The 27,603-nt window shown below is 35.7% G+C and overlaps 1 protein-coding gene across 6 annotated transcripts in view; it reads right to left on the reverse strand.

Moving 5' to 3' along the window:
* The window catches only part of CSN3 (COP9 signalosome subunit 3), a 137,595-nt gene that overhangs the window by 81,412 nt on the left and 28,580 nt on the right, over positions 1-27,603 (reverse strand). For all 6 annotated transcript variants that reach the window (XM_090386744.1, XM_090386745.1, XM_090386741.1 and 3 more), the window contains exons 5-10: positions 27,278-27,370; positions 26,639-26,713; positions 25,629-25,733; positions 14,397-14,486; positions 6,885-6,935; positions 870-971 (exon numbers count right to left, since the gene is read on the reverse strand). In XM_090386744.1, the coding sequence (XP_090242870.1) occupies positions 870-971; positions 6,885-6,935; positions 14,397-14,486; positions 25,629-25,733; positions 26,639-26,713; positions 27,278-27,370 (516 nt within the window). The remainder of the gene's footprint in view (positions 1-869; positions 972-6,884; positions 6,936-14,396; positions 14,487-25,628; positions 25,734-26,638; positions 26,714-27,277; positions 27,371-27,603) is intronic.

A 27,603-nucleotide genomic window follows, 5' to 3' on the forward strand; every position in this document is an offset into this window, starting at 1 on the left:
CACGATCCAACGCAAAAATTGTGTTATACTTGCATTGTTTCCTAATATATCAGTAGCACTGGAGCAAATTCGTGTTTCAAAAATGCACGTTATAGCAAAACTGACTCCTATAATATAATTAATATATCTTATATATTAATTTTTTCCTATTTTATTTTTGTAGGCAAACATTTGTATGAGACTGTCAAAAATAGAAATTAAATCGAAATTTCATAAAAAAAATTGAAAAAAGAAACAAATATTTTTAAAAAAATAAAAACTCATTACTACTTATTTTTATTTTTCAGTAATATCCTCTATATTTACATATATATATATATATATATACATATTATTTGATTCAAATTCCAGAGTTCAAATTCAATTCAGTTTCTTCATATTCAGCTTGTGTGTAAGCCAACATTCGCTTGGAACTGTTGAAAGGGTATAACTGCCTATGTTGATTTTTGAAACTATCATAAATATAAAAACAGCTACTATTGCTTGTAAACCATACCTGTTTTTATATACAGTTGATAGAGTGCAACATATCTTTCTCTCTAGAGTTTCAAGAAAATTTCTGCATACACAAATGTAATGTGTTGATAATGCATGGAAAGAACCTTCAAAATGTGTTTGTACTCCTTTGATTTGTCACGTGGAAAAAAAAGTAACAATATATTACATACTTGCCAATGAATTAAAGATTGAAATATTTAAAAAATAATATCTATTTAAGGAACATTGAAACATAAACACATTTTCAATTAATTAGCTAAAATAAGCAGGAGACTGAAGGACAATCAGGAAAGAGAGATAATTTTAAAACTTTTAAGCTATTCAATTGCAACAGAAAGTATGAGATTGGAAAAAAAAAAAAAAACATTTACCCTATTAAACGTTTCAGTATGTTTGTTAATAATAGTTCGCACTTCATCGGGACTATTTGTGGCATATGCAGTTGCTAAATCATGGTATGCTTGACTTAAAGGCTATAAAAAAACAAGAATAAAAAGAAAATAATTATTAAATAATACAAAAATTATATCTGTTATTCCCTGAAATTTCTACAGAGTGTCTCAAAAATATTGGTACAAACGTTTAGGGGAGGTAGGTAACATCTAAAGGAATGTAAATCGCAAAGGAACACATAACAGGAAACGTCATCGTAAGTTGGTAGACTGCGCTGTTCATCAGTTCGCGAGAGGGAAAATTTCTGGTTTACTCATTCAAGCAGTAGTCGCCGCACAAACAGCATGCATCGATATACAAACTGTGCGCTGGCAGACATGCACCTAGTGTATGGATTAGCAGAGGGCAATGGACGAGCCGCTCAAAGAATTTATGGAGAACGCTTCCCAGACAGACATGTACCGGACCACTGTTTGTTTGCGCGTGTGCATCAAAATTTATGCAATTATGGGTCATTTAGAGGTAACAGGAGTAGTGCGGGCAGACCACGTTCAACGTGAACTCGCGCCATGGAAAAAAGTGTGTTGAATGCTGTCCAGAATAATCCTACTACCAGCACACATGCCGTTGCCTCTGCCTTAGGAGTGTCTTGTTGCAGTGTACAGCATGTCTGGCACGACGATTCCTTACACCCCTGTCATCTCCAAAGGATTCAGTTACTGCTCCCCCAAGATCATCCTGCACGTGTGGCTTTTGCGCAGTGGTTTCTCCAAGAAAGTGTTCAAGACTTGAATTTTCCAGCCTATGTTTTGGTCACGGATGAGGCTTATTTCACTCGGGAAGGCTTATTCAATCAGCACAATGCTCATGTGTGGGCTCACTACAACCCACAAAGTGTGCACCCCCATGTAGCACAACATCGCTTTGCAATAAATGTGTGGGCAGGTATGGTCGGTGACTGCTTAGTCGACCCATACCTATTACCATTCCGCATGAACTCCGCTAAATATCGGATCTTTCTTGAACAAGTTCTACCAGGATTACTTGATGATGTTCCAGCAAATGTGAGAACCAACATTTTGTTTCAACATGATGGGGCGCCTACCCATTATGGAAGGTGTGTTCGTGACCATTTGAGCAGGCGTTTTGGGCATCGATGGATTGGCTGTGGTGGACCCGTTGCCTGGCCCCCACGCTCACCTGTTTTATCGAGCCTTGATTTCTTTCTGTGGGGGGCCCTCAAATCTATCGTGTATGAATCGCCTGTAGAGATGGAAATGGATCTTGTGGCGAGACTCGTCTGCGCTGCTGCTACTGTCAAAGAAACTCCAGGTGTGTTCGACCGTGTCCGCCAATCCATGCTGAGTCGGTGTCACGCATGCATCGCGTGTCATGGTGGAACCTTCGCGCATCTGTTGTAACATCATGAAATGCATCCATTTCGTACTCCATTGTTAATATTATGTCAAATAAATGTTTGCCACTAATTACTGTTTTGTGTAATTTCTGCTTATTGTGCTTCTGCTACTACTTTCCCGTGACGTTTCCGGTTATGGGTTCCTATGCGATTCACATTCCTTTAGATGTTACCTACCTCCCCTAAACATTTGTACCAATATTTTTAAGACACCCTGTATATATACAATTAAAAAAATATATAATACAAAATAAATATTTGTGGTCACACAAAATTCAGCATAATTGTGTGATCATAAATAAACTTAAGTGTACATTATTTAAATGGAATACAGTTTATTCTCTAACAGTAAGATACTATACTTCACATATACAAGGAGCTAGTATATAACTGTTACTTTATAATTTTTAGAAATAACCTTTTATGGCTGCAGAAAATCTTACATTTGGTTCTTTCAGTAGCTAGCATCAATCCATAATTCTGTTGAAACTTTTCTTTCTTCTTGTCAATGTATGGCAATATTTTGTACTTCCTCATATGAGGGGCATTCAATAAGTTATCTACCTAAGGTACTTCCCATAGTTATATTTCAATGATTCATGATTTATCATGTTCCTACATATCTCTACTTGAATCATACTAATTTTGATCCCATTATCTTTTTAGGTTGTGCTGTTGTAACAGAAAGAAGGAAGACACCTGTATCAAATTATGAATTTTCTGAAATTGGAGCATTGTTCAGTCATCAAGTTTCTCACCAAAGAAGGAAATGGGCCAAAGGCCATTCATGAAAGGATGTTGGCTGTGTATGGCAACAGTGCACCTTCACAGTACTAGGTGAAATTCTGGTCAAAATAATTCAAGTGCAGCAGAGAGTCCATTGAAGATAATCCACATCCAGGAAGACCAGACATTTAAAGAAAATCACATTCCCTAGACATTCCCAAATCTCTAGGGAATGAGGGAACAGTTATAACCATCCTCCATGAACATTTGGGGATGAACCCACTTCAGGATGGAAGCCTCCTCAACAATTCATGCTGAGGGAAATGGACCATAATCTGCCATGCTGGTCCAGTGCGGGTTGGCAGATCGACCATATTTAGCAGTCAGGGGCTTGAACCCCGGTCTACTCAAAGAGCGTATGCTACTGCACTCCCACTCTTGACCATTCGGCTACGGATTTTTTTTTTTTTTTTTTTTATGGTCAGTGCAAGGTGGGTCCCCAGATTTCTGACTCCTGTGCAGAAGCAATTCAGAGTACGGTGTTGTAACGAGAATTCAGAGCTTTATGGAAGGGATTCTAAAACTTTCATCTCTAGAATTGTTATGGGTGATGAAACATGGGCTCATCACTGGGATCCTGAGACCAAGCAAGAATTGCAATGAAAGCACAATCAGCTGGCAAGATTATGGCCACCCCATTTTTTGGGATGATGAGGGAATTTTATACATTTACTACTTGTAACACAAGCAGACAGTCACTGGGGTGGTCATATGCATCCCTACTGTACAACCTAAGAGATGTCATAAAGGAAAAATGCCATGGAAAACTTTACAGAGGTGTGCTGCTTCTTCAGGACAATGCACCAGTTTACAGGTCACATGCTGTTGCTTTGAGAGACTGTGACTTTACAGAACTTACCCATCCAACTTACATCCTTGATCTGGCCCACAGTTTCCTGTTTCGACACCTCAAGAAAAATCGTGTGTGGATGTCCTTTTGCTGATGATAATGAACTTAAGTTTGCTGTTTCTGCATTATTTGATGGACAGGACTGAGAATGTTATTTGTCTGGTATTTTCTCATTGCTAACAAAATGGAACAGGTGTATTGAAGTTCAGGGGAGTTACATTGAAAAATAAAAAAAGATTTTTGCCTCTATCTCATTTCTTTCATAGGTAGATAGATAATTTATTGAATACCCCTTGTATAATACACCTCAAACACTATTAGATTTTTACATGAATTATAATCCATGAAGTTTGTATACATTCTAAATACACAAGGGTCATGTATGCCTATGAACACAAGGATTTGTGTTCATAGGCATACATGACCTATGAACACATGTATGCCTGCGAACACAAATCCTTGTGTTCGTAGGCATACATGACCCTTTTTTATCTGTTTTTATACCCATTCCAACTTAGCCACCATTTGCTAGTTGGTAATTATTCTGCCAATAGCCTTGGGAACTGCTATTGGCTACATTTCTCATTCTTCTTCTTTCTCTCATCAACAACAAGACTAAAGGAAACGTCCATGTTTTCATTTCCCAGGATACTAGTTTCTTTTTTTTTTCTCATTTAAGTCATATATTCTTTTCCACACTTTTGGTTTTATTCATCATACTAAGATTTAGCAAAACTTATAAAAAAAACAGGTAAGATTCATTACAATATTAAAGATTATTCTAAATTCTTATCGTTATTTTTTATTTTATTTTTTTAGGGGCATTAGCAACTAAGGCCATATTGCTCTGGGGATATGCGGTGGTCATTCCCTGACCTTTCTGCATCCTCCGTATTTGGTGGTCACGGGCTCGAACCCCGGTCTAATCAAGAAGCGTGTGCTACGCACTGCTGCTCCTGCCCACCTGGCTACTAAATTCTTATGCCATGCACTGATGTCAACAGATGACAGAGAAACATGTTTATTTTTCTGCAATAATAGAATATGTACCAGGAAATAATTCAGCAATAAAATAAATACATAATTTTTGGCCACAATTTTATGAAAAAAAAAAAAAAAAAATCCATGGCTAGAAGACAGAAGAGCCTTTATTACAATGACATCTTTTCTGCTATTATCACAAATATTGTTACTCAGAATTTGCTATTTAATTTCTAATATAAATTTAAAATCTGAAATATTTTTCTTTTTACTTCTCTTTTTAAACTTTGAAGTTTTGGAGGGAAAAGACAGCAAAGCCTGGTTGCACACACACACCTACTCAATCCAGTTTGACATGAACTTCCCGAAAGTTCATGTCAAACTTTCCATCTCCTACTTACTAATTAATTTTATTTTATTGGAAAATGAATACTCTGATTCAGATCAATACTAGTATTATTGTATTATTTATTATGGAAGAGTAACTTCTCCTTTTTAGCTGTCATAACTATCTTTCACAATGAATAAAAAAGATAAAGGAGTTTACTTATGCATGGATAATGCATACACAATTTCTACTCTGTGTGCATTATCCATGCATAAGTAAACTCCTTCACACTCTTAAAAATTTAGCCAAAAAATATCTTTTAATATAAAAGAGCATGAAATGATATCTTTTTTCAACAGTATGTTCAGTATATCTGCTGAAGTTTTGTTTCTATTAATGAGAACAATAGTAAACATACATTGCCACTTTCTTTTTCAATTAAAAGATTACCAAGTTGGAAAAACTTATACTGGAATTTAAAGCATTTGTGAATGCCACTGAAAAAAACTTTATAAGATATGGTTTAAGTTCAAATTACATTTATGGCAGAGGAAGGCTATTTCATATTTTATACTACCTATACTGAAGAACCCAGGTAACAGAAATTTACATATGCTACTTATAATGCAGTCTTTTTGCAAGAATTGTTCAATAAAGTCCACCTATAGCATTCTTGCAAAATGATATAGGCAGTTCAAGTGGAAATGTGTTTTTGTTCATATAAAATGTATGTGAATGTAGTTTCTGCTCAGTGGATCTTGCAACTACCATAACCTTTAATCTTTTCAAAAGATGCAAAGGCAGAAGTATGTAGAGAAACAATAATCACAATTACTCAGATTTACTATTTTCACCCTGAAACCAAAGAATTTCCAAACAGTGAGAGCCTTCTGAGTGACCACTATGAAAAGATAAGGGTGACAGCATATGCTGAAAAGATAAAGCTGTGAATTTTCTGGATGTGGTGTGATCCTCACCAGTTATCTTCAAAATGACACTACCATCTCTAGGCCATATTACTCTAACCTTGTCCTCATTTCTGTCAAAGACAAATGACAAGGAATGCTGGCAAAAAGGTGTGCTACTGCTCAATAACAATGCACTCACAACACACTGCTTAAAAGGTATGCAAATGTAGCAAATTTGCATACCATCATGTTTTCTGATCTTGCCTCTTCAGACTGATTCTTCTTTCTGTCTCTGAAGTCCCTTTTGCATGGTAAACATTTTCCTCATAATGGTGGTATACTTTCAGTAATTTCAGATCATCATGGATTCAAAGATGATCAAAGTGTTCTACAAACTGTTCTTCTGAAAATGTAGCAGACACCATTACTAGGGATAGGTGAATTTGGACCTTTACTGGAATGAATCCTTACTCCTTTCACATTAAATATGAAAATAGAAAATCTGCTTTACATTCAAACTGGGCAACCTTGATTCTGGGCCATTTTTAACACTCCAACATGGAACTAGTAATCCTTAAAATTCATATTTTGGAAAAAAAAAATAATAATAAATATATATTTATTATTTTTTTTAATGCTACTTATGAATAAGCAAAAATGCTACTGAATATAGGCAAAAAAAAAAAAAGGTATTATTAAAAAAAAAAAGAAAATAAATATTACCTTTATAAACCTTCCTACTACTTGAGATGTGTACTTTGGCAAGTTTGGCACCTGAAATCAAGTGAATTATTACAAATTACAAGGAGAGATTATTCATAATTAGGTAATCATCATGAATTTATGATTACCAACCCCAAAATAAATTGTAGTGGAAAAACTAGAAATATTACTTAAAAAGAAAAGCAAAACACAAAAACTACATGCATGTTATGCCATATTTGGTAAAGAGTTGTTAAATATGCATTTAGTTATTTTGTGTTTTGCTTTTCTTTAGGTAATGGAGTGGAGTCTATTTCAGCCTAGTTCAGGCTGAAATAGAGATAATTATGTTTAAGAACACAATTATCTCTAAATAATAAGCTTCAGAATTTTGATGATTCCAATTCCACAAAACATTACTTTTAGCTGAAATGGGCCTTTCTGAATGACATTCACAAAGGCCCATTTTTACAATAATAAAGAGACTTTTACAATAAATAGATCACAATCAAAATTAAGCCTTGTTTGAAATAAGGCAGTATCCAACCACAATAACAGATGAATATGACCTATCCTTTGATTAACTGTTATTCACCAAACATTTACCAAACTATGTAACTTATTTTATTAATTATGCAATATTAATTAAACTACCGATTCTGTTATGTAATATGTTCTTTATCAAGCAAGTTGATACTTCAATTTTACATTCTCTAAATGATTCCACATAACATATATTAGCATAGTGACAGACCAGGCATAATAAGTGCAGAAATGCCTAATTACCATTAAAAATTTCTATACTTTGAATTCATGATAGGCTGAATTTCTGTCTATTTCAAGGAACAAAACTGTTTTGACTATGTCAAAACAGTTTTGTTCCTTGTTGTGAAAATGGGTAGTTTGAATGAATTTAAGCATAAATTAGAATTACTAAAGAGGATGAACATGAGGTTGGTAACTCTTTTTTTTTTTTTTTTTTGGCTGATGCTGTAAAAGCTTGCTTCCTTGCATCACTTGCCACCACTAATACTAATATATATTGTTCTCCAATGCCTAATTTTTGTTATTACAACCTTGGTCCCAAAATTCCAATGAATCTTACAAAAAAAAAATCATCAAAAATAAATTAATGCCACATTTTTCCTTCTAAGTAGTCTCCCTGTACACCAATTAATATTTCCAATGTCATTGAAGGTTCTTAAAGCAACTTTGGAAGTTATTTTTGGGAGCAAAGATACTTGAATGTGTGGGATGTCCTCATAGTATTGCTTTTGGGCTCTTAAGCCATGGCAATAGAAAGAAGCCATAGTGATGAACATGATAAATACTGTGAATGAGGTAACATAGTAACTTGCCTTTCTGGTCAAAAACTTTTAGACAGTGTTTTATGTAATAGAAACCAATTTCCAGATTTCTGACTCTCAAGGCTGGTTGGTTGGTTGGTTGGTTATTGGAGGTTTAATGGCGCATTAGCATCTAAGGCTATCATGTGCCAAAACTCTCAAGGCAGTGACAAATATTTATGAGTAGGCACTCATATGCCTTCATCATTAATAAATATTGAAACAACAATGGGCTTAGCACTAAACCCCACTGTTCTTTTTCAATATTTATTAATTATACTGATGAAGGCATATCAGGCTAAAGTTTGCATTTGATATGAAGGTTGGTATCATGTATGTTACTGCAACAAGATCCAGAAAAATAAGGTAGATGTGCTAAGAAGTGGCAATTGAAATTTAACATAGACAAATGCAAGATACTACATATGGGTAGCAGTAATACCAGAATAACACAGCAACTATGTGGTACTTTTTTTTTTTTTTTGTTAGTTGTTGCCGCATCAGCTTCTGTGGCCATAATGCACCTCCCAAAGTTTTTGCATTTTACCGTGATCCAAGCCCGAGGCAGGATTCGAACCTGCGACCTTTAGGTTGCCAGGCTGGCACTTTACCCACCTGGCTAGCCCAGTCGACTATGTGGTACTATACTCAGGGTAGTGGAGAACCATTAAGACTGGGTAATGGTGCAACTGGACATGAAGTGCAGACAGGTTGCTAGGACAGTTTGTGTAGTAGTTTTGTCAATGATATACAGGAATTTTGCCAGCAGGGATAAGGAGGTGATTATTCCACTGCATAAGGCAATGGTTAGGCCACATCTTGAGTCCTGCATATAGATTTGAAGACTTATTTTAGGAAGGATGTGGATCTGTTGGCATGGGTTTAGAGAAGAGCAATGAGATTAGTGAGGGGAAAGAGAGAGTCATTTAATGCTAGAAATATGTATACACATATTGCTAACTATTTACAATATTTAACAATTTGACATTCACAGCATCTAAAGTAAAAGGGTAGCAATATGGAAGCAATAGCCAATTACTGATAATGAACAAGAAGTTACTATGACCAGTGACAGTGTAGTCAATGTGGTTTAAATCTGCTAGATCTACTGTGGGAGGGTGGCACTCAGGGTAATTATGGATCACGTGGGCCATTTGGAAATCATGGGGGGGGGGGGGGGGTGATTTATAGTTTTCTCTCTGTATAAGAGGGGAAAACTTAGCAAGCAAGAGAAATCTTTTGGATGTTTTTTACTATTTAAAAGCATGAGATTCTAAAAGTGAAATGGCAGTTTTACAGAATTTTAACAGCCAGAGCATCAGGCAGGCATTTCTCTGTCGATAGTTTAATGTATAATGGGGATGGGGAGAGGTAATGCAAATACATCTCTCTCTCTCTCTCTCTCTTTCTCTCTCTCTAAATCAAGATACTTTACTAGAAAAATTAATATTAAATTATTTTTTTTATTAAATTAATATATATGGACTCTAAACCAAAGTGCTAACAGGTAAACTATTTTACAGATTTCAGCTGATGTAATTATATAAGGTTATTTATTATTTATTTATAAGTCATAACTCAACTGAATGGAAAGCATATGAACCTGTCATGACTGAACTAATCTATCTGCATAATATGATCCCTCTTTAGCTGTTATTTACATTACATGTCATCTTTTTCCAAATATACTACAGTGCATACTCTGTCATTTCATTTATAATATGTATTTCCGAACTATATCTATGGGGATTATAAAAAAACATTGAACCATAATAATTCCACCTCCCCACCCCTGCCCAATATAGTTTCCACCTCAACTTCTAACAACAGAAATGTTTCCAATTTTTCATAGTACTCCAAAACATAACTAGGGCCTTTTTTTCCCTCCTCCTTCTTCTTCTTTTTTTTTTTTTTAATTATACTTCTGAAATGGAGGTTGACAACTATGGGGAGTCTGCATTAGGGCGTGTCCCACCCAGAGATTTTTTTTTTTTTTTTATAAAACATACCAATTTAAGGCTATTTTTATATTCAAAAAGTATAAGTGGTATTGTGGATTTGATAAATTTTATAGAAATTTAAATGAATGAATATTACTTAATAGTAATCGCAAATGATGCAAGAAAGAAAGCTTATTCAGCATCAGTGAAAAAAAAAAAAAAAAAAAAAAAACCCTCTTCCCATTTCATCTGTCCATCCCCTGTCACATTTTATCTAGTTCTTCCTTGAATTTATTCAAACTACCCACCTCCACAACACCAACTGGGAGTGTGTTCCAACAATCCATCTATCTGAACCACCCTCTATCTGAACAAAAATTTCCACACTTTCTGACCTGCAGCTCAATTTGAATTTGTAACCCTTCATGCATGTAGTCTAGGAAAGAGGAAGAATTCCAACAGCTCTGAACTTATTCAATCCATTCAAGGTGTTAAACACCTCAATGGATCTTTTCACAAGTGCCTAGCCTCCAGATGCTACAATTCACAAAACTGAAGCCTTTCCTAAAAAGAGCATCCTTTTGCTCCCCACACCATTCTTGTTGCTCTTCTCTACACCCATTCCAAATAGATCAACATCCTTCCTAAAATAAGGCTTCCAGACCAGTATGCAGTACACAAGATGTGACCTAACTGTTGCCTTATACAATGGGATAATCATCTCTCCTTATCCTTGCCAATGTATCTCTCACACATAAGGGTGGTTCAAAGAGTGAAGTGGGAAATTATCGACCTGTCAATCTGACTTCAGTGGTAGGGAAAATCATGGAGGCAATGATCAAGGGTGGAATTCAGGATCATTTTGATCGAATTGAAATTCTCAAGGATACTCAGCATGGTTTTGTAAAGGGAAAATCATGTTTAACAAATCTGGTTCGCTATTTTGAAAGGGTCACTCAGAGCTGAATTTAGGGAATAATTTCGACATTGTTTATTTAGATTTCAGCAAAGCTTTGACTCAGTCCCACATGAGTGGTTGCTTTATAAGCTGGAACAGGTGGGAATGACTGGGAAAATCCTTATATGGATAGCAGGATGGCTTCGGGGCAGGAGGCAGAGAGTTGTGATAAATGGCTATTCCTCAGATTGGTTGATGTAAGAAGTGGGGTTCCCCAAGGATCAGTATTAAGACCACTGTTGTTTTTAATTTTCATAAACGACATCAATGAAGGGATAGAGGGCGTGATGTCTAAATTTGCAGATGATGTTAAAATTGGTAGAGTAGTTCATGATCACTGTCAAGCTGAGCTTCTTCAGAGAGACCTAGATAGACTTCAGGAATGGTCAGAAAAATGGCAGCTATGCTTTAATCCAACAAAGTGTAAGGTATTACACCTGGGAAACAGTAATCCCAAAATAATTTATTCACTTGGTGGAGTTCAACTAAACCCAGTACTGGAGGAAAGGGACTTGGGTGTTACGATACGGTCAGACATGAAATTCTCTGAGCATTGTAAACAGGTTGCAAGGAAGGCCCATGGTGTCCTATCGATGATCTATCGAACTTTTTCAAGTAGAGATAGGGATGTGATAATCCCATTATATAAGGCTTTTGTTAGACCACACTTGGAATACTGTGTCCAAGTATGGAGACCGCACCTAAAGAAAGACATCAAGCTTCTTGAAAGGGTGCAAAGACGGGTAACTCGCCTGGTGATCGATTAAAATGATTTAAATCCATATAAGTTTAGAACTATATATAAAGTTAAGCAAAAGAAGGTATACATATTACTAATATACAAATGTGTTGAACTAACTTGCTTCACAATATAATATATATGATAATTTTATGTGCAAAATTTGGTTTGATATTAAAACTATTACAAAATGACACATTTCCGCTTCTATAGCTTGACACTTGTGATAAATTTCCACAATAAGCTTGAAGTTTATTGTGGAACCTTATCACAACTAGGCTGTCAGCTCTTACACTGAAGGGTGGCAAGTTATCTACAATGAAGAGACAATAAGCACTGAAGTGGCCTGTCTGGGTAACGCATTCACTCAGAATAAATAGCAATATACTTCTCTTTATGGAAAGTGTCATTTGTCTGATGGTTAAAAGTTATTTGCTTCTCAAAATGAGATGGATGATACTTTTATGTACACATTTTGGTTTTCCATTTATAGATAAATAGAGATAGGAAGTATAGCAAAGCTTCTTAATCTGTAACATAGCTCTTTAATATCTGTGGAGTTATATGAAATGGCAGCCTTTTGGCACTTAACCACATTTAACGTAACATAGCAAGAAGTGCACCTCTTGTAAAGACTGTTGACTAAAAATACCAGAAACAGTTAGAGTTTGTGTTGATACCCTCGACTGTATTTTCAATGCCCACTTTCAGCTGCTAAATACTTTGTACATTGCTCTCATAAGCTTTCTGCTTTAATACTCTTCCCATAAAAAGAAATCTGGAGATATTAAATCAAAAGAACCAGATGGTCAAAGTCTTTGTCATATGATTCAATTCTCAACAAAAAAAAAAAAAAAAACCCTGCAACATTTCAATGGTTGAGCATGTGGTATGGCAGGTTGTCCCATCCTACTGGAGCCAGATCTCTTTCATTTTCCTCTAGCAATGCAAAAAAAAACTGCATTAAGATGCCTTGGTAAACATCAGAGGTGACAGGCTCCTCAGAAAACAAGGGTCCAACTATCCTTCTTCAAGGTGTGCCAAACCAAACACCAATTCTCTCTAAGGTGGTTTTGCAAAAAATGTATGGATATTTTCAGTGCTCCATATTCTTCAATATCAACTGTCGGCATAGTCACTAAGGTGAAACTATGCTTAATCAGTGAAATAAATAAATAAATTTTTCCAAAATTTCAATACTTTTGCAGCAAAGGAAACTTTTAAACCAGCAGCAGACAGTACTGTAATCATTTAACATTATCCTGAAATTGATGCTCATGCATAAAGTGTATTCAGTACAGAAAAAGTTTTAGGTGTTTTTTTTACAGTGAAATGAGTTGAACTACCAAATGATGTCCCCTTTTGAATGCTGAGTTTCCACAGAGATTTGTCTGGAAATAAAAAAACAAAAAAAAAAAAAAACCAACTTTTTTTTCCCCTGTTCCTTATTGCCAACTAATCCATACTCATGAAACTTCGTTGTCTTGAAAACTGCAGCTTTGTGTGGATGACTAGTGTTAGGGAAGTTCAACAAATTTTTGTTGACATTCTCTGTAATATTCCATTTCCAAGTAAGACTCTGCAAAAAAAAAAAAAAAAAAAAACCCACAAGTTGCTTGATGGCATATGGTATGATGTTTATTCACGTACTGACTAGTGCAAGACCAGTACTGACTTCAAATGTCCTCCGCTAGCACCCTCAATTACACTAATGACTGTTAATTGGTAGTATTACACTTGATACAAATGTGGGTTTACTTTTAAAATTAAAATGTATAATATATTTTATAAAATATTTCACTACAGAAGTATTTCTTCTTCCCCTTTAATTTTTTAATATCATATAATATCTGTTTCACTACAAACCTTTCTTTTTCCTCTTTATTTTTTTCACAACTGTCCTAAATACATTTCTAATTGGCAATAATTTAAGAGGTGCACTTATTAACAGGTGTTATCCAAAAAAATATTTCTTGGCTAAATGCCTAAGAGAATGGAGTTTGTTATGCATAGGCAAATATGAGATACAATCAATTAAAACGATGCATTAAAACTACCTTGATAGAAATTGTGTGTGTGCATTGCCCATGCATAAACAAACTCCTTCAGGTTTTATCTTATCTTTATTATTTTATTATTTTCCATGTATTTCATTTAAACTGAGCAGATAAAGAGTTAAGTTTGGATAAAGAAGCTTTGCTGAATTTTTAATTTATAGTTAAATATAGAGTGCTGCATCTGTACTAGTTGGATGATAAGTAAACAAATAATTTAAAAATTATCATAATTTTTCTTTAAATAAAAAATGTGTATAAAAGGAGTAATATAAATGCAAATCTCTAACAATCAAAGAAAAATTACAATAACAGCAAGACATTAACAGCCTTTTTACATGTGCTCTTCCGAGCTATTAATAGGAATGATAATAAAATGCAAGCATTTTATAAAACAATAACAATAAAATTTAATTCTGAAAAAAAAAAAAAAGAAAAGAAAAAAAAGAGTACATGGAATATTTATCAATGGCAACCTATAACAGATTAAACCTACCTTGCCCTGTAGTATAAGAGCTACCAAAATATACTTCTTGTAAGCTTCTAACATAATATGACTCACTGCCATACTTGGAGTTGTAATTGCCTAAAAACATATTTCTGATCAAAATATATTTTACTACATTAAAAGGCAAGGATTTAAAAAAATCTTCAAATATAAAAATTACCGGTAAAAAATACAATAGGCTATTTTGTTATTAGACAGCAAACTAATAATATGTGCTGTAAAAAAAAATGTATAGTTTATATACATAAGTATTTTATATAAAAATATGTATTCATTTAGTCAGCAAGTTGTTGATTACTGGAATAAGTTGCCATATAGACTGTTGAGGCCAACAGCTTGGGGAGATTCAAAGGGAATCAAATAAGTGATTTGTTCATTACATTTTATTTTTTAATTTTATTTTTTTTGGCTGATGCAGCAAAAACCTCAGGGTTTCTTGCACCATATGGCTAATATTAATAGTAATACTATTTTTTTTTTTTTTTTTAATTTTATGCTTTGCAATACCTCGTTACTGAATTGCAATTCATCTGTACATGTTTTATATCAATTTTACATTCACGTGAGCAAACAAAAGCTTGTAAATTTTTCCTTTTTCCAAAATTCAAATAATAAATGCATGCACACAAAATATAGGATATATAATATTTGGTCCTCGAGGGTAGTCACAGTCATTCTCTCAGAATGACAAGTTAGGGGTTGCTACCTGAAGTCTAAAATGCTGATGGAACTCATATTCAGGTGACACTTTAGTCAAATGGACCAAATTTTGGCAAAATCTGGTTGTTCTGCAACAAACAAATCCTCTGTTTGCATCTTCATAATGGTGGGATTGTTAGTAACCCTGGTTATAACTGCAGTGTGCAAGTCATGAAATATGTATACTAGCACCTAGTATACTGGAGATGACTACTCAAGTGTGAACCAATGTAAGCAGGAATCAACCTGTGGCATCCACACCACACAGAGGAATGCTACCCCTCTGTGTTAACAGGAAATACTAGGTGGCAAATCAATCTCATCAACTGGTGCAATACCACTATATTGCTTACTGGAGAGTTGAAGTAGTGAAACCTATGTTTAGTCTCCAGAGCAAAGCTGTGTCAACTCCCTCCCCCCAATTTCTTCCATCATGCTATTATTGATGTCTTTGAAGTTAAGATAGGCATATGGCAAGACCCAATATTCCTTACATTTCAAGGTACAGTTCTAAAGCTGTGTTCCAGGCTTGTAGATAGTCCACCAGACAGATCCTAATGGCAACTCTCTTGGAGGCATTCGAATCAGTTAGTATATAATTTTGCTGCCTCTACTCATCCAGTCACTATCTCATCCATGGCCTTGACAATATATCCCCCCATACACACACACAAGTAGTGTGCATGCAAGGGGACGTTATAAGCCACATTATCTTAAGGAGCTGGGTATAATGATATGTATGCCCTATCCAAAAATTTCATTACTTCATACATGTACAAACTTATCTGCAAAAGGACCTAAACTTCACAAATACTTCCTCATTCATTTCACAAATACATGTGGTCTCAGTTCCAATCTCAATGATGCCCATTTCCACTTAGTCTTCCAAGCCCCACTTACTTTTTCTGACAGAACTGCAATTATTGGTTGATTCAACCACTGTTCATCTTAACTGTCCTAATTATTCACTGTATGATTCCTTTCACTTCAAAAGTGGTCCTTGTGCATGTCTGCTCTGATATTCCCTAACAGAGACTTGGAAATCTGGAAACTCCCCTTTTCAAAATTCTCTGGCTTAAAATTTCTCTACCCCATTCTGTCAAATTCATATGTCACTTCTATCAATCTATCAATTCCACTAATCACTTGGAACTCTGATTTCCTCTTTTTGAAGCTCAACTTTATCCAGTCCAACTTTCCTAACAGTGAGGTAATTTTTCTTCATGAGTTTAATGATCACAACTCCAGCTGGCTTTCCTTCAGTTTTCTAGTCACATGGACCCAGATGATCGAGATGCTGAGGCTTTTGCAATTACTAATGACTTCAAACAGACTGTTCACTTAAGTACCAAAATACCAGACTATCCTAACTACACAGTCAACATTATCTTTTTCTCACTAACAACCCTAATAATAGTTAAGGTGAGTGGTCCTCTAGATCACAACTTACTGATGGTCTCTTCTCTAATGGAGCCTTTTACTTGTGGCCACTCTAAGCCTCATATTATTTAGCATTACAAGAATGCAAAATGGGATGATCTGCAAGGTTTCTATTATCAGCTCACACACCAACCATAAGACTATGGTTGTAATAAGAAGACAACTTCTTATGGTTGGTGTGTGAGCTGATTTAATGCTAAAATATGAATTTGCCCAACCTCAGAGGCCTTTTTCAGGATATCGTTAGCAGCTATGGCCAATTTGTAGTGCAACACGTCCGACAATATCGAAGTATTGTATAAAAGAGGCCAGACAGAAGCAGCAGCTAAGGTTTGCGCATCGATGCAAAACGCATGGACTTATACCATATGGCTTTAGAGTCAAAACACCATTTCAGGATGACCGATTAAAGTGGGTTACTTTGTGTTATCAAAGGAAGATCATGAATATTTGGATCCGTAAGTTACATGAGGAGTTAAGAGACACTAGGAGGCAAATAGGTATGTACCTGGATGTTATTAGTAGTAGGGTATCTTCCGGACATTTGGCTCTCATTAGAAGATTAGTTTTGGATAAAGTTATTAGGATAGCGGACACCTATAGGCAGAGGCAGATTATGAAGTTTAATTGGTTGTTGGGAGAAGGTACAGTACAACGTAGCGATAGAAGTACTCATTTTGTTTACAATTTGAGTAATAGGCAACTTACGGAAGAGCAAGAGGGAGTTTTAAATTTAGGGCCTAAGTTTACGCTTGTACCTCCCAAACCTCCCATTGCGGAGATAGCAATGGGTATTGAACGGGCCATCAGCAAGCTACCGGAGGCCCTAGCTAATGAGATCCGGGTTAAATCTGCCGTTATTTTGAGCCAGGTAAAGAAAGTATCTCCGAATCTTAACTTTAGTCAAAGAAAGGCCTTGAATGAACTGAGAAGAGACGATAGAATTGTGGTTTTACCTGCGGACAAGGGCAGATCGACGGTTGTCCTAAACAAAGAAGACTATCACAAAAAAGCAATGGACCTTTTACAGAACAATAATACGTATAAAGTAACTCAGAGAAATCCGTTGGTTGGCCTAGAGCGGCGCGTTAATAAACTGGTACAGGATTGGTTAAAGGCAGAGAAGATTTCCAGGAAGACCTTTTGGTTCTTACATGCTACTGGATGTCAACTCCCTAGGTTTTATGGACTTCCAAAAACTCATAAGACAGAAATCCCACTCAGACCTATTGTATCATTTATAGGAAGCCCCACATATGCTTTGTCAGGGTATTTGGCTAAATTGATTTCGCCTATAGTGGGCCAGTCCAACTATGTCATAAAAGACAGTAAAGAATTTGTGAATTTTGTGAAAGATTTGATTGTAAATGAAAACGAGAACATGATCTCTTTTGATGTGGTGTCACTATTCACATGCATTCCAATTAAACATGGAATGTATTGTGTTAGAAAATCTTTGAGTAATGATGTCTCTTTGGGTAATAGATCGCTTTTAAATGTAGAGGATAGTTGTTCTGGTGTGGAACTTTGTCTGGCCAGCACCACTATGGTGTACCAAGGTGTTACGTACAAACAGGTTCACGGTACAGCCATGGGATCCCCTATTAGCGCCATCGTGGCCAATCTGGCCATGGAGGAGTTAGGAGAGGACAGGGTTTTTAGTGGATGTCAGTTTCCCATAAAGAAATGGAAAAGGTATGTTGATGATACCTTCACCGTGGTCCAGAAGGGGAGAGAGCATGATGCACTCCATTGGCTTAATAGCTTCTCCCAATTTATACAATTTACCTCAGAGGTGGACAGGAGGTACCCTTCCTTTCTTGGATGTACTGGTCTCTAGGATAGGCCCTAGGCTCAAAACTTCTGTGTTTAAAAAACCTATGTGCAGAAGCCAGTACACCCATTATAGTTCAGCACAAGCTGGGCAGCATAAGAATAGTGTAGTGAAAGCTCTACTAGATAGAGCAGGGTCACACTGCACCACCTCTGAGGACAAAGAATGTGAAATTAGACGAGTCACAGCAGACCTTAGAAAATGCGGATACCCCCAGAGGATCATAGACAGGTTTAGTAGAGGAATAGAGTCTAACCGTCAGGAACCGTTTGTTCCTGTGGCTACTGCATACATTCCTTACTATCCAGGTGTTACTGAGCATCTCGCTGGAGTTTTGCGGGGTTATAAAACACGCTGTGTGCAGCTTCCCGGGCGGAGGTTGCACACAGTGTTGTCTCAGGTAAAAGACCCAATAGCAAAGGACCTGAGTAGTGGAGTAGTATACAGGATAAAATGCCCGGATTGTGGGGAATGTTATGTGGGCGAGACAAAACGACGGCTCAAGGATCGTCTGGGGGAGCATGCAAATGCTATAAAAACCGCTGATTACAATAAGTCTGCTGTGGCCGAACATTTTTGGGAGAAGCAGCATCAAATCTCCCCAGAGGATGCGGTTATCATGGATCGAGCGCATGGGTTCTGGAACCGTAAATGGCTCAAGAGCCTATGAATCTGTTCATCCGACCACAATATTATGAATAGGGACAGAGGTATGCATCCTCTGTTTGAAACTATAATCCTAAGTACGGATGAACGGTTTTGCTTAACACATTCCCGAGCTATTTCCGCTTCCAGTTCAGACCATGCGCCGATTGCACCACGTGTATAAGTACCGTGAGCCTGTTATATATGGACGTGCTGCAGGAAGTTTTGTTACTGCTGAGGAAGGAAGGCGATGCTTCCGAAAGCTCCAGAGATTTTTATTGCTTTTAATCCGGTTTATTTTAGTGTATTTTATCTCAAGGATTTTATCACAGTTTTAATGTTTTTTACATGTATATAATTTAATTTAATATAAAAGTAGTTTTTGTAAATATTTATTTTATTTTAATATGTAAATATTTTAGTTACAGTAAATACTTATTCTTATGGTTGGTGTGTGAGCTGATTTAATGCTAACATATGTAGATTGTTCCTAAAAAGGGTGACAAACTTCTCCCAACCAATTATTGTCCCACTGCACTTACTTCTATTTTTTTTTAAAATAATGGAGAAATACATTAACCACTAACTTCTAACTTGAACCCTTCCATCTGATCAATAATTGCCAGTATGGATTCCGTCAATGTCGATCCAATGGTGATATACCAACCTGTTACCCATCTGTGGACAAATTCAATGGAAAAGTTTGGTGAACTTAAGCAGTTACCCTTGACATTTTAAAGGTTTTTGATAATGTTTGGCATAAAGCCCTTTTAAATAGGCTTCCATCTTATGGATTTCTGACTGTTTTTTTCTAAGTGGGTATACAGTTTTCTCTCTGATTGCTCACTGTGGATGATGGTAACACCCTTTTCTCATTGACTGAAAATTATCTATAGTTTTGCTGATAATAGCACATTGCATTCCACCTTCCAGTTGGAGAAACTCTGCCCTGCATATACAGCTTCAACTTCTCAAATATCCACTACCAATTCCTTAAATGCTGATCTCCAGGTATTTCTCCAGTGGGGCAAAGACAACTTAGTTAACTTCAATCCTTCTAAAATTCAGTCCAGTCTTATATCTTGCAAAAGGATCCTTCTGCTCCTATGCTTATGCTTGGTGACACTCAGATTTCTAGACAAGGTCACATATCTCTATTAGGGATTATCCTGACTTCTGATCTCTTTCGCCATAAGCACATCACAAATATTGCTTCCTTTGCATCTATAAAACTGGGTTTTCTACTTTTCTTCTAAACAGCTCCTCACTGCCAAATCTAAAATCCACCCTACCATGGTATCTGTTTCCATATCTGGGGTGGCCCCCCATAACCTCTCTCAGGCTCTTAGATTCCATTCAAAGAAGGCAGTTAGGTTAATTAATGAGCCATGTCCCACAAAGTCTTCCCATCACTTTCTATCTCATAGACATTCTGTTTCTGCAGCATGCCTTCTCTATAGATACTTCCATGGCACTGTTCTTCTGAGAGCGCCTCCATAGCCAGGAGCAGCAGTGCGTAGCACACTCGTCTTGATTAGACCGGGGTTCGAGCCCGTCACCACCAAATACGGAGGATGCGGAAAGGTCAGGAAATGACCACCGCATATTCCCGGAGCAATATGGCCTTAGTTGCTAATGCTCCTAAAAAAAACCAAATAACAACAATGTTCTTCTGAATTGACTTCTATAATTCCTCCCTATCCTTTCTTCCAAACCAGTCCCAACATCACTGCAACCAGTCTACATCCATTTAATGCCCTACTTCAAACTCGCAGAACCAAGTTTTCTTCTTCTGCATTCATCCCTTCAACTTCTGTTTTCTGGAACAATCTCCCTTCACATGTATTTCCTGAAAATTAAAATCTAAAGTATCTTCTTTCATCTTTTCAACCTTCAACACCATGCACTGTACTAAGTACTGTAGGTTCTAATACCTTTTGTGTTTGTGGTTTCATACACAACAAAATACTTTTTAATGAAAATGCTAAAAACCATCTTTTTATAAAAAAATCTACTAGCATTAAGAAAACTCTCATAAGACATGCTTTAAAAAACTGCATTTAATGAAATTAAAATCTGTATATAAATACTTAATATGAGGTCTTTAATGATCAACATTTGTGATTTTGCAAAGTGTACATGAATCTCATTATACAGCAAATTGTCTATGAAAACCTAACAGGCAGAATGCTTAAGGGAAAAGTAGATGTAAATATTGTGGCATTTTATATTAAGGACATCATTTCCAAAATATAATGCATGAGAGTTTTATGATGTTACTTTCTGTAAGCCTGTAGAGTATTTAATTGAGCCTAGAACGTCAAATAAAACATATCACAGATTTTATTTCTCCAAATAAAATCTGTGATACGTCCATGTATGGTACTCATAACTGTTATATTTTACATCAGGATGAATGGGTAAGAACAACAGTAAAAAAAGGAACTGGATACTATCTTCAAATCATGGCTTTTATTACCACCAAAAAAAAAAAAAAAAAAAGTTGACAGAGCACAGGATAAAGGGTGGGAGAATCACTGCTACATCCCTATAATAAATGCTGAAAGACAAGCCTCTGCATGCAATAGCAGAGCATGCAGAGGCATCTCTACAAATACTAACTTCAACACATCTCACAACATATTTCTATCAATGGTTATTCTGAAACTCATTTCTCCAAATTATAGAGTACTGAAATGTACATTAGTTTCTTTGAACATTCCAAAGAGAACATATCTAGGGAAGAGATTTTGCTGTGCCCAATTCATCTCCCTGGGAGATGAAAAGTTACTGCTGTATCCAGTAACTGGCAGACCTCTGAACTAAAGTGTGCAGGTACAACATAATGCTGAAACCAGAGGCTTCAATAAACCATCAACACCATGTCTTCCAATAGCAGTGGTAACATTTCATTCAGTAGTAATGTGATGGCATTAGAGGTCAAACAGAAACAAGCATTTTAATTTATGGATTATCCAAATGGTAGTTCGTACACCCCAAGTGTAATCTGTGTGTAAATTGATGTCGCATCTGGCCAGTTTGCTGGACAAAAATATCTGAGTTTCTTGGAGATAAAACCATGCAAACCCTTGCCTGAAACAGACTGAGACCTTGCCACACTGTGAAAAAAAAAAAAAAAAAGGTAGAAGAATTCCTTAAATCGCTGATGGAATTTAAACTTAGGCCTTTTCCACTTGGTAGTAGTAGTAGTGGCATGTGATGCAAGAAAGCAAGTGTAGGAGCTTATGCAGCATCAGCCAAAAAAAAAAAAAAAAAAAATCACACCATTCCCTTCAAATGTCTGTCCAGTTCCTCCTTAAATTTATTCAAACTATCAACTTCCACAACGACAGATGGAAGTTTGTTCCAGCAATTAACCACCTGCTGGCTAAAGGCAAATTTCCGCACATCTATTCTACATCTGTCCTTTCTTAATTTGAATTTATGCCCCCTTAGGTTCGTAATCTGAACAAGTGGAAGGATCCCATCAGAATTCAGCGTGCTCAACCCATTCAAGGCCTTATACACTTCAATCAGATCAACGCGCAGGTGCCTAGTCTCCAGCCACTGCAATTTGCAGAACTTAAGCCTCTCTTGGTAAGATAATCCCTTCATTCCCCTCACCAATCTTGTTCCCTTCTCTGTACACGCTTAAGCACATCTACATCCTTCCTAAAATGAGGCCTCCAGACCTGTACGCAGTACTCAAGGCGTGGTCCGACCATTGCCTTATACAGAGGAACAATCACCTCCTTTTCCCTGCTAGCAAAATTCCTATATATCATTGACAAAACCCCATGACCTGCCCTGGCAGCCTGTCTGCATTGCTCAGAAAACTTCATATCTGACTGCACAATTACTCCCAGGTCTTTTTCACTTTCTACCTTACGTGTAGTACCACACAGTTGGTACTTTTCTCTCGGGTTACTTCTACCCATATGCAGTACTTTGCATTTGTAAAGGTTAAACTTCAGTTGCCACTTCTTAGCCCATCTGCCCAAACTATCTAGATCCTGTTGCAGTAGCACACTGCCATTACTGTCATTAACAACCCTGCCAACCTTTGTATCATTTGCAAACTTTGACACTAAGCCTGATATACCTTCATCAATATCATTGATAAATATACAAAACAACAGTGGACCCAACACTGAACCCTGTGGGACTCCACTAATAACATTAATCCACGAAGAGTAGCATCCATTGATTACCACCCTCTGTCTTCTCCCACTTAACCATCCTTTTATCCATTGTAGCAACTTACCCTTAATACCATTCTGCTCCAATTTGTACAATAGTCTTCCATGCGCAACAGTGTCAAAAGCTTTCCTGAAATCCAAATATATGATATCAAAATTATTTTTTGCATCCAGTTCCTTTGTAACCACATCATAATAACCAATCAGATTTGTCAGACAAGACTTTCCCTTAACAAACCCATGCTGTGTCTGAATTATTGCTGCAGTCTTGTCTAGATGATCCTGCAATGCATCTTTAACACCAGTGACTCCATTATTTTACCCCGAGTCCAAGGATGCTCTCATAATTATGGATAAGGGTTTGCTTAGTTGCTTTGCCGCTTCCTTTAATATAACTGGATAGATCCCATCCACCCTAGGTGCTTTTCTTATGTTTAACTTCAACAATTTCTCCTCCACTTTGATCTCAGTTATTACAAAATCATTAAGTACCCTGCTACAATTTGATAACCTTCTGCCATTTTCAAACCTTAATAATTCCTCAAGTGTGAATGTAGATGCAAAATACTCATTCAGTTTGTTTGCTATCTGAGCAGGATCATCAACAGTCGAACCATCGATGTCAAGTGGACCAATCAGATTCATCCCCTTCCTTTTAGAGTTTATATAAGTAAAGAAATCCTTGCTGTTTTTCTTAGCATCTTTTGCCAAGGATTTCTCATAATCTGCCTTCGCCTGCCTATCCTCCTTTGTGACCTGATTACAGACTAGCTTATATCTGCCATAGGCTTCTGAGTTGCTTGATAATTTATATGCATCCCATGCATTTTTCTTCTCTGTCACGAGTCTCTAGTTCATTTGATAAACATTTAGGCCTAAACCTTGAACAATATTTCTTAATAGGTATGAAACTTTTAGTAGCATCCACGACTAATTCCTTGAACTTAGAATTTACTGTTGGTAACATCGTCAGTTGATCCCACTGTACTCACCTTTACGGAAGCAAAAACCCTTTCCTTTACCCCTGATGGTAATTAAATCTTTAAGTAAATCCCACATCAGTACATTGTGATCACTGCCACCTAGTGGTTCCTTTATCTGCAAATTCTTAATACACGAACGATCACTGCTGATAACCAGATCAAGAGTATTACTCTCTCTGGTTGCCTCTCGTACATGCTGCTGCAGAAAACAATCATCCAATAAATCCACAAAATCTGACTAGTGTGTAAGTGATCAACCCACAAGTTCCAGTCAATATCTGGGAAGTTAAAATCCCCCATTATAAGACATTCTGATTTACTAGCCCACTCTATTTCTCTGTACAATTGTTCATTGTACTCATTCAAGTCATGAGGCCTATAACACACTCCTACTCTTATTTTCGCTTTCGCAGTGCTTATGTCACACCAAACTGACTCAACAGTGCACTGTTCCTCTATATCAACTGGGTGCACTTCTTTTGATTTTATGTTTTTCTTAATTAACAGCATAACACCTCCTCCCTTTCTATCCTATCTATCCTTTCTGTACACATTGTACTCCCCAAATTCCAGTTCTGCATTCCTTATATCTGTGTGACACCATGTCTCTGCTATCCCAACAATATCCGCCTTTGATGTCTTGACCAGCACTTCAAATTCATCAAATTCTATACTTCTAGCATTGGTATACATGCACCTATTCCTAGTTACCCTAACACATCCCATATACCCACCTATTTCACGATGACTGCCATCTGTCCCTGAAACCCCCTTTCACACCAGAGTTACTGGTGAAACGAGAGTGATTATAACTACTGTGCTACTCAAGGGGGGTAAGTTAAGTCTATTAGTACATGGGCAGAGATCATGCCATACACATCTGTCCAAGAACAAGAAATGGGTATCATAAAGCTTACACTATATTTTAGAAATGGTACCCTTAAACCAAAAATGCCATAAAGTATTTTTGCCTCAAGCATTCAGCATGTTAGCTTTTCATATGCAATTTACTGTACATGCCATATATTTGACCATTGTTTTTTTTAATATAACAGAGTCTCAAAGAATATGAGTATCTCTACATTTAAAAAACTATAAGACCTACACATGCACACTATACATATAATACTGCATTTTTTCCAGTAATAATCAAGACTCACTGCAAACACAGAAAAAAACTATTAAATTATGATGATATCTACTACACAATTTTTGTTTGTAGCCATAAAAAATTTGTAAAGAAAATCATGAAGGAACCTAACAGGGTAACACACAAATTTCTAGGATAATCTCTGAGGACAAGCATACCATAACAGGTTCAATTTTCATTTAACAGTTAATACACATAATTACACAGAAGAAACAATAATAAGTTTTTCATAAAAGTTATTTTTCCAAGGAATTCAGTACTCATACTTACCACTTCAAAGAAGTAAAGTGCTCGGTCATAATTCTTGAGTCCAGTGTATATCATACCACCATAATAATAGTACAATAAAAAATGTTTAGCATCATAGTGGCCACCCTAATGAAGACACATTTTCATGAGTATAAAATAGATGTAAATCTTTTATACAAGTCCATCAAATATAAAAAATTAAATTACATAAAATTAAAGTAATGCTGGTTAAATATGCAGTTAAATGATACTATTAAAAGAAAAAAATCATACTTTTGGGAGTTTTTAACTTAATTTTATAAATTATTTTGATTGTGGCAAATAATTAAACAGCAATCATCCATTGCCCTGCTACCTGTTGCTATTATTTAAATTCATTGAAAACCTGTTATTACAAGTATACATTGAGTATATATGATCCGAATAAAGAGCATTATTAATCTAATATCAGTTTAATATAAATGTGGAGAAAACTGTCTATAAAAAGTATCAATATGAAGCTTTCTTCTATAATATGTCATTTTTTTTATGGTGATCCCAAAAAGGAAAGGTATTTGAACTTGGAGTGAGTGAGTGAGTGTGAGAAGTTGATTGCTAGGAAACAGTAAGCATAAACTATGTGGATGTAATCAATGGTACAGGTACACAAATTATCAATCCTAAAGGTGATCTCAAGCTCAAGGTGAGATAAGCTGTATGGGAAAACAGGAGAGACTGGCAAATAATAGTGCCTTCCTACTGGCTACAAAAATGTGTACTGTGGCAAACAGAAAAAGGGTGGGCTTATCATTTCGTGGTAAGACCTTTTTCTGTTTCCCTACAAGTAAACAAAGTGAAATACCTATATTAGGTCAATCTAAACTAGAAAACATTCAGCAATATATTATAATATATTATTAATAATATTATAAATCACATGGACTTTACACTGGTCCCTTATTATTAGACAAAAATTATAACATGCTTACAAATGTTTTACTTAAGTAGTAATAATAGAAACATGTCAAAGCTTAAAGAAACAGACTACTTACTTCTTTACTAATATCTGTAATATCTGTATCCAAGAATGGTAGGGAGGGCTTCAAACATTTTGCTAATAAGCAAAGCTATAAGAAATGAGAAACATATATGCATTTTAAAATATACATTCAAAATTTTTAAATCTTGTTTCTTAATTAAAGTACAGAAGCGTAATTTATTTTACATAAATTACCTTAGGTACTATTTTAGGCCACCACATGAGCTGGAATTTTATATTCTAAATTTTAAATTATCCCAGTGAAGAAAAACCCCAAGCAGTTATAACATTTACTAGTTTCTGATTAATTTTAAATACATTTCCAAATCCCATTAAATGCATTGTTTCAACTATTTATATGCAATGCAGAGTGGTTTAATTATAATAATAGCTTATATTATCTACCAAGAAAAATTAGTGGTATTCACCATCCAAAAACAAAACAAACAGTCTTTACCAATTTTTAAAGATTTATACTTTTAAACAGTTATAAATTAAAATATTTTTTTAAATTAAAATTTCACCATAATTGTTGCTATAAGGGCAGCCATTAACAAAACATTTATCTGAATACTTTTCTTTAAAATAAAGTGAATTATATAATACAATATATATATGTACACAATAAAATTACATTAATTTATACTATTACCTGACATAGATCTGCGTGTATCGATGTTAGCTGTGATGGGAATAACTGAATTTTGCTAATAGCTCTAGATAGTAGCTCTATACCTCTGACAGGCTATAATGAAAACAAAAATGGATTTAAAAAAAAATACTATATTGAAATTCATCTTTTCATCAACTATTAAAGTGAAGTATCTCCAGTCTAGAATCACAAAATTTGGAAAGTCTCAAAATCTGTAACTCAAGAGTAGAAAGAAAAAAATTTATAATTTACAAAAAATTTACAAATTTACAAACCAAAGCAGTTCAAATTACAAAACTGTATTGGTAAAGTCATCTTTGAATTTC

This window comes from Mastigoproctus giganteus, chromosome 12 (genome assembly GCF_048544385.1).
Source record: "Mastigoproctus giganteus isolate SK-2022 chromosome 12, ASM4854438v1, whole genome shotgun sequence".
Taxonomy (NCBI): Eukaryota; Metazoa; Arthropoda; class Arachnida; order Uropygi; family Thelyphonidae; genus Mastigoproctus; species Mastigoproctus giganteus.